At 53.2% G+C, this 8352-nt stretch overlaps 1 protein-coding gene across 2 annotated transcripts; it reads right to left on the bottom strand.

Moving 5' to 3' along the window:
• Window positions 1-171: 171 nt before the first annotated feature.
• Window positions 172-7844, bottom strand: EI24 (EI24 autophagy associated transmembrane protein). Of its 2 annotated transcripts, none has more exons than XM_066334912.1 (11): window positions 7768-7844; window positions 6714-6861; window positions 5094-5239; window positions 3868-3928; window positions 3162-3228; window positions 2639-2763; window positions 2287-2406; window positions 2085-2196; window positions 1185-1296; window positions 1017-1091; window positions 172-904 (listed from the first exon to the last, which is right to left on the bottom strand). In XM_066334912.1, the coding sequence occupies exons 2-11, from the start codon at window positions 6753-6755 to the stop codon at window positions 730-732; spliced, it is 1035 nt and encodes a 344-aa protein (XP_066191009.1). In that variant the 5' UTR covers window positions 6756-6861; window positions 7768-7844; the 3' UTR covers window positions 172-729. The 2 variants fall into 2 exon arrangements, with proteins under 2 accessions (XP_066191009.1, XP_066191010.1); XM_066334913.1 differs by lacking the exon at window positions 7768-7844 and adding an exon at window positions 7571-7591.
• Window positions 7845-8352: the final 508 nt, after the last annotated feature.

Here is an 8352-nt window from a genome sequence, read left to right as displayed (position 1 = left end):
GAACGAGGCGTGACGTGTCCGTCCGGGTTGGCGGGGCCGCACGGGTCACGTGGGCGGAGACGGAAGAGGGCCGGCCCGGCCACGTGGGCGGCGGAACCACTGCGGGGCGCGGGGGGAGCCCGGCCCGGGGAACCCCGCCCGGAGTAACGACAGCGGCAGGCGCAGAACGGCTGAGAATCGTGGTTTCTCCGTTTAATGTTTCAGTGTGAAAATACTAGAGAAAAGTTGATAAACCGGCCCGAAATATCCAAAGGGGTTTGAACGTCACCGGTTCCTTCCCCGACCCGACAGAAACGGTACATGCACGGGAGGGGGACGCTGTGCTCGACGGCAGCGGGAGCTCCCAGAAATGCCCGCCCCCCTCCCACGACCTGAGTTAGGGGAGATGGAGGGAACGGGAAGGGGGACGAGGGGCAGGGGGACACGGGGGAGACACGGGAGGGACACAACGGCAAAACGGGGTGACAGGGTTCCGACCCACGGGCCCGAGGCAGGGAGATGGCACGGGAAAGGCGTACAAAAGAGTCCACTATAAAACAAGCGCAGGGCACAACCCGGCTTCTGGAAACTCACGAAGGTGTTAAAAACCCAGATTTTCCCCCAAAAAGCTTCCAGGGGGAGATGGAGAACTGAAAGTGACACCTCGTCAGGCTGGGTCCTGCCTGTCCCTGGAGATCGGGGGCACAGAGAAGCCCGTGGGTGTCCCCCCTCCCCGGGGTCTGGGGCAGCTCAGTGCCCCGGAGCAGCCGCGTGTTTGGCAGGAGAGGGCGAGGAAGAGGAGGAAGAGGAGGAGGAGGAGGGGGAGGAGGAAGCACCGCTCAGGGCGGACTGAAGGTAAACGGTCTTGTGAAAGAGTCTGTTGCTGAGGAAAACCACCAAGGAGAAGAGACGGAGCTGGAAGTGGCTGAAAGGGAAAAGAGTCCATCAGTTCCCGATGCCAGGAGTGGCCCCGCAGGGTTTGGGGAGCCCTGGGGGTGTTGGACGAGGATCAGTGGGAGGGAATGAAGGATACTCACTAGGTTTTGCCGGGGGTCCTGGCTTCATTGGCGCTGATGATGAAGAGAGGGAAAAGGATGGAAAAGAGGCAACCGCTGCAAGGAAAAAAATACAACAGAATAAAATAAGGGGCACTTGGTGGCTCCTGTGGGTGTCAGGAGGTGGAGGGGTCAGAGTGGCTTTCCCACCTGATGATGTAGGAGGACTGCATGGCTGTGAGAAATGCCAGTGGCAAGCCAAAGCCAAAGTAGTAGGGCCAGTTCCTCTCGATGTTGGACAACCGTTGGTGCATTTCAATTCCTGCCAAGAGGAAAATCCCACGGAAATGAACCCGTGAGAAGGAGACACCCTCACTACTGAATCACAGAACCATTTAGGCTGGAAAAGATCTCCAATCACCTCCTTTGACCAATCCCCACCTTGTCACTAGACCAGACCACTGCGTGCCACATCCAGTCATCTCCTGAACAACTCCAGGGATGGGGACTACACCATCCCCCTGGGCAGCCCCTTCCAATGCCTGACCACCCTTTCAGTGAAGAAATTCATCCTGATGTCCAACCTGAACTTCCCCAGCACAGCTTGTGGCCATGTCCTCTCATCCTGTCACCTTTCATATGGGAGCAGAGCCCAACCCCCACCTGGCTGTCCCCTCCTGTCAGGGGTTTGTGCAGAGTCTGAAGGTCCCCCCTGAGCCTCCTTTTCTCCAGGCTGAGCTCCTCTGGTTCCCTCAGCTGCTCCTGGTGCTCCAGACTCCTCCCTAGCTCTGTACTCATCATCTGGACATGCTCCAGCACCTCAATGTCTGTCTTCTCATGAGGGGCCCAAAACTGGACACAGCACTCAAGGCCTCACCAGTGCCCAGCACGGGGAAATGGGCAATGCCCTGGAGCTGTGGCCACACTGGGGCTGGTAAAGGCCAGGCACCACTGGCCTTCTTACCACCTGAGCACACTGCTGGCTCACATTTACCCTTCACTCCAGATTAAAAACTGACAGATCAACCTCTGACATCCCAATTGGATGCTTCTTTTCAGGAGAGAAACACTCAGTAAATTCCCCCTTTCCATGCAGGGAGCCTCCTTCACCTTTGTTAAACCAGCGGTACTCGAAGCAGTAGAGCGAGTAGAGCAGCGACATGTGCAGGAGGCTGATCAGCTGCCCAATGAGGTCGATGGGGAACAGGCTCACGATCATTCCCTGGGGTAGAAAAGGAGCAGATTGAGAGGGGGACACTCAGGATTTGGGGGAGGGCATCACTTGATGTGATGGAGTGATTGCTTGTCTCACCTGGATGAGGAAAAGCGCCTGCAACAGGAGGTTGAACAACATGTCAGCGATGATTTTGCTGACGCTGGGGAAGGGGTGAGGCTTCCTGCCCGACACTTCGAACGCCAGATCCGCGATGTCCTGCCAGCAGAGACAGGGGCTTGAGGCAAATGGAACTCCAGAGCAATGGGGAATTCAGGGAATTAAACCCACAAGGATGCTCCTGAGCTGCTTTCTCCCATCAGGAATATGCCCAGAACCCGTTTTTGGGGTGGAATTTCATCTTGTGCACCCACATCACCTGATCAAATCCCACCCAGCAAGGGAAATCCCCCCATTTGCTCAAGGCAGGGCCCAGGTCACTGTCACCTACCTGAAACCAGATGGCATTGACCACCTTACTGAGCACAAAGAGGGGCAGGACCCAGAGAGCACTGAAAATGGAGGTGAGGATGAACTCCAGCCAGGACCAGACGTCACCATGTAAGGAAGGGTCACCTTTGGAAGAGAGATGGAGAGACACATGTGAGGAACTAGTGTAGGAACCTCCAAATCCTTCCAGGCACAGCCATCAGGGAGTTTCTCCTGACTCTAGGTCTCTAAATGTCTTTAATAGCACATTTCCACCCCCTTGATTTTTATTTAAATGCAAAAACACACAGACAAATATGTTTGAAATGGCAAAACCCCTGGGCTGGATCTCTGATGTGCACAGGCTGTCAGCATGGTGATCCACCCCTTGTTTCTACTGGACAATTGATGATGGGACTGGTTGGGAAGAAGAGGACAACAATGCAAGGAGACAGAGGTGTGAGGAACAGCTCAATGGACAGACTCTGAACTCATCCCATGGACTGCTGAGCAGCCTGGAGCACCCCAAGGGGAAAGGCACCCACCGATGATCTGCGCCGTGACCGACTGAAGGACGGGGATGAACACTCGGTAGAACAAGAATAGACTAAGCTGCAGGGAAAAACAAACAAGGGCTCTCAGTGAGGCACTGCACGGGCATTTTGTGTTCCTGTGGCTACAGGTCCAAAGGCCCATGTGCCTCTCCTCCCCCAGCAAATACAGAGGAGCAAGGATTTCTGTTTAAATACAGCCACAACCTGCAGCTGAACACTTCAACATTGCCATGCCAATCCCTTGTACTTTGCACCATCATAATAAGAAAATGAAACGATTTATTTTGTTATTTGATTTATGATGTGTTTGCTCCATTAAGGATCAGCCTTATGAACACGGCATAGCAACTCAGAGCTGAGGAAATGTCTTTAAGATGTCAATATCCAATTGGCAAAACAGTATCCCAGGCTGCAGCAAAGCAGGAATTGAATATTCAAGTGGAGAGCAGTCTCAAAGACTTGGAAAAGCAGCTTGGGTTTCATATGTGGGTCTCTTGAGTAAGTCTGTGGTCCTATATCTCATTGTGAATCCCTTAAAATACAGCATTGGGATGGGAACGTGGTGGTTCCCAGCAATTCCTGCTGCCAAACTGATGGCTAACCACTCACAGCCTATGAGGGCTGGAGCAGGACATGGGTTTTCACAGGGGTTTTAAAATAAAAAACCATAATAAATAAGAAAAAAACCTTCACATACCCAGAAGACACCTCCATTCCAGGCACAACACTGAAATATCCGGCTCACTATCCGGGGTTCACTGCAGGAGAGAGGCATGTTAGTGTCCCAGCAACTGGACAAATGTCCCCTCACAAGTGTCAACTGCTTCTGCCCCACGTTTTGGACACCTTGGAAAAGTCACCAAGAACCAGCTCCACCAACTGTGCACCTGATTTTATCCAAACACAGAAATCCTGGAAGGAATCCCTGCACAGACTCACACCATGTCTCAGCCAGTGCAGTCTCTACAAGACTTACATCAGGGAGACTCCTTCAACCTTTATTAATTCCCAAAATCTGCACTGAAATAGAAGAAAAGCAAAGCTCTCTTCCACATTTTTAAGGATGGACTTTGTTCTCTCCAAACTCTTGCCACAATAAAATTAGGAAACTTTGGGCATTTTTTTGGTCTTGGAAGAGGCTGTTTCAGCTCAGAGTGGTTTCAGTGTCTCTGGACATGCAAGAGCAGCTCCGTGGGACTCTGCAGCACTTTCCCAGTCAGCTCTTGACACCAGAGTGAGAAAACCAGAAAAACTCAGCTGTTTATATAAAAAACAAAACAAAACAAAGAAGTTATACTTTTCTTCAGAGGCAGCTGAGATGTGGAGCTGCAGAGACCCCTGAGAGTATTGGGATCATGGGTGACTTTTCTTTCATTTTTCAGCCAGCCAGAATAACTAGTAAATATGTCTCAGAATGTGCATTACTGCCCAAAACCACTGTGTGAGGTGCCAGCCCAGTGCAGCAGAGACATCCTGGCATGGTCTGGGAGTCAGACATGGGAACAGATGCTGTTTTCTCCTCCATGGGGTTAATTCTGGTATTTCCAGAATCACTGAGGTTCTGCAGTTCCAAACTCCACAAAATACAACAGGGCTGAGGAAAAGTGACACTCAAGCTGCACTGACATGGACATTGGACCCAAACTGCTGTTTCTTCCCTGATCCCACAATTACTAGCAAGGGATCTGAGACAGCACAATGACTCAGGAGGAAAAGAAGCCCATAAATCCACTTTCTTTCAGAGGTAATTCAAACTGATTACCAAACAACATAAAAGGTCAGACTCCTTATCTCATGGTACCAGCTCCAGCTCCATTATGCAGTGGGAAATGGGAGATTCATGCCACGTGTTTCCCATTTATTGGCTCTGACTACCAGAGAAGGGAATTACTCCATTTCTCACCAGCCACACCCCACACTCACTTCTCTTGCTTCTTCTCTTCCATGTGGAACCTCCTCTGGGCGAGCGCGCTGTTGGCTCTCCTCCGCCTCTGCTCTTCCCTTTTCTGCTGGATCCGGGCGTCCAGCTTGGAGATGGTGCAGATGCCCCAGATGGAGTCCTTAATTCCCTGTGGACACGAGGAGAGAGGAGCAAAGGGCTGTGGCTGACCCAGGGCAAACCCTCCTGGTGCCATGGTTGGCCTCGCTCCCTGGCTGCTTGGGCTCAGCTGCAGCCAAGGCCTGGAGCAGCAACACCGCCTCTCTTCCATGGCCCAGTGACCTAAATCACTGCACATTCCAGCATCTCCATGACCAGCAGTAAATTCTTCTGTAAAGGTGTAATTTCTTTTCCAATCTGCACTATTTAAAACCCTGGCAAGAAATCAGTCGGCTCTCTCCCAGCCTTGTCTGGCAGGAAGCCCCTCATGCCCTGCCAGCTCTTTGAGGCCAGTAAAATAGAATTACATTAATATTTGAGATGTGCAAAATCTGACTGTATGTTTGGAGTTTGAGGCTTATTCCTTCACAAATAAAAGCACCTGTCCTCATCCCAGGAACTTCCTCCCACCAGCCACATCCATACAAGTCTGTTAACAGTCAAGTGCCCAGAAGTTTTCTCTTACTCCATGTTTGGAAGATTGGCAGAGCTGCCTCCTAGGACTTGGCTTGTCCAGAGAGGTTGTGGCTGTCCCATCCCTGGAAGTGTCTAAGGCTAGGCTGGACAGGACTTGGAGCAACCTGGGATAGTGGAAGGTGCCCCAGCCCTTGGCAGGGACATGGAATGAGAAAGACTTAAAGGACCTTTCCAACCCAAACCATTCTGGGATCCTGTTCAATTACTTCCAGCTCCAAATGATCCCATAACCATTGTCATCACAATTTCCCTTTAAAATAAAGATCATAAGGATGAGCCAGGACGGTGTCACCACCCTGGTGGCAGTAGGGTTCATAGAGTTCTATTCCAAAGAGGATAATTCCAATGCCAAATTCAGGTCTGAAAGAGCACAGCTGGGCCCTGACCAGGCAGCACTTCCAGCTGATAGTGTAGGAGCACTGGGAAATGACACAACTCCTGCTTTTAGGTTGTGGCCACAGTGCTTCGATCAAACCTTTGTCTGTTTTCCAAACCAAGTTGTTTCTGAGCATGAGCTATTGCTCAGTGTCACAGCATGAGTGGCTTTTAGCCTGTATTTAGCCCTGGATGATGGAAGACAGGGTGGGATCACTGAGGTGACACAGACCTTATGGTCTTAGGACAGAGCTGCTGTGGTCACAGACATTAGTTTATTGTTGTTATTATTATTACTTTATGTACAATATTATATATTCTATATTAAAACATATTATAAACCTTATGTGTTGTTATATGTTGTAATTTTATAATTCGTATTATTATTAATACTGTTGAGATTCTTCATTAATTTGGGGCCAAAGGAAATCTGTCAGAGGCTCAGCAGCAAACACTGAGCCCTTTGCAATACACACACCACACATGTGTGTTGAAATACACCTAGAGACCCTTTTCCTTCAAATTCCTTGATGCCATGGGAAGGAGGGTGCTCCCAAAGTGCACAGGAGCAGCCCCAGGGCCCGGAGCCTCACCCTGACGAGGTCATGAAGGAAGATTCTCACGCTGTCGGCCATCTCGACTCCAGCATCACCTCTGCTTCCCAAACTATCAACTACAGGGAGAGGGGGAGAGCCGGACCCAAGCCTCTCTCATCCTGGAGAGATGGGAAACGGATGGAGCCTGTGGAGAGAGAACACACAGGGCCATGGCAGAGCTGGTAACATTGGGCTGATCGGGAATTGCAAGTTCAGTCACACCCCGGTGATTTCCAACAGGATTCCCGGCCCTCACTGGCTTCCCACTGGGCACAGCCATCCTGCAACAGGCCAGGGAATGGACCCATCCTGTTCATATCATAGTGTTAGAGGAACAGCTTTAGTAAACCATCAGAGACATAAAACCAGCATGTAAAACAAGTCAAAAAACAAACCGCCAGCTAACAAAACTCGTGTTTTCCCAGCAGGATGCAAAGGGCTCATTCCTCCCAGGCAGAGCTCCCAGCAGCTCTGGAGCAGGCTGGTATCACAAATCCTGGCATGTCAGTGGTGCTGCTGCAGCCCCGGGACACAGTTAAAAACCATTTTTAAAAAGGCTTTGTTTTGGTTATTCCGAGTCAGACGCTGCCGGGATCTAAGCTGCAGAACCAGACTCGGCCTCCAGATTTATTACCGAGTTAATCACAGGCAGCTTCCTCCTAAAAACCCCAGCCATGGAATACCCTGAAGAGGAAGGCACCCACAGGAATCGCCCACTGCTGAGGGGGTCACCCGGGGCTCTGTACGCCCCGACAGCTGAGGGGTTGACCCTCACGCACCCGGGGAGGGGCAGAACCCCCTCGTGGCTGCTGGGGGTCTGCGGGACCCCGTAATTCGGGGGGCCCGTACTTTACCTCACGGCTGTCCCCACACTCTCCCCATACAGTGTATCTGAGGGAGGACGGTTCCCAAATGCCCTCAGAGCCGCCCCCGCAGCGCCCAGAATCCCCTCGGGGTTTGTTTCTCCACGGGAAGCCCGCGGTTCCCGGCGCTGGCCGCCGAGGGTCTCTCGGTGTGCCGCCCCCCGGCCCCCCGGTCCCCCCGCACTCACCGGGGCCGGGCCAGGGGCGCACGGCGGGACGGGCCCGGCTCACACGGCCCGGCCGCGCCCACCGCGCATGCGCCGCGCGCCCCGCGCACACGCACTGCCGCGGCCCCGCCCGCCGCCGCTCGCCCCGCCCATCGCGCGGAACCGCCCACCCGCGTGGCCACGCCCACCGCCCTTTGCCTCCACTGCGCATGCGCCAAAGGCCAAGGCGCTCGCTCCCCGCCCCGAATGCCGCCCGTGTACACTGCTGCTGCTCGCCGCCAGAGGGCGCCACGCGCACGGGGATACTGGGGATTGGGAACGGGGGCGTAACGGTGGGATACCGGGAACACTGCGGGGATACTGGGGATACCGAGGGGAGTGGGCGTACTGGGGCCGGGGGCATTGTGGGGATACTGGGAACACTGCGGGGATACTGGAGATACCGCGGGGAATGGGCATACTGGGGCTGCGGGCACTGTGGGGATACTGGGAACACTGCAGGGATACTGGGGATACCGAGGGGAGTGGGCGTACTGGGGCCAGGGGCATCGTGGGGATACTGGGAACACTGCGGGGATACTGGGGCTGGGGGCACTGAGGGGATAC

This window comes from Sylvia atricapilla, chromosome 23 (assembly GCF_009819655.1).
Source record: "Sylvia atricapilla isolate bSylAtr1 chromosome 23, bSylAtr1.pri, whole genome shotgun sequence".
NCBI lineage: Eukaryota > Metazoa > Chordata > Aves > Passeriformes > Sylviidae > Sylvia > Sylvia atricapilla.
This window is presented reverse-complemented; position numbering and strand designations above follow the sequence as displayed.

What these genes read in the sequence shown, in the direction of transcription:
- EI24 (XM_066334912.1), bottom strand. Translation starts at nt 6,755, where the DNA reads ATGGCCGACAGCGTGAGAATCTTCCTTCATGACCTCGTCAGG. An exon ending in TCCTTCATGACCTCGTCAGG is followed by an intron (nt 5,240 to 6,713) that starts GTGAGGCTCCGG and finishes TCGTGTCCACAG; the next exon opens with GGAATTAAGGACTCCATCTG. An exon ending in AGGCGCTTTTCCTCATCCAG is followed by an intron (nt 2,197 to 2,286) that starts GTGAGACAAGCA and finishes TTTCTACCCCAG; the next exon opens with GGAATGATCGTGAGCCTGTT.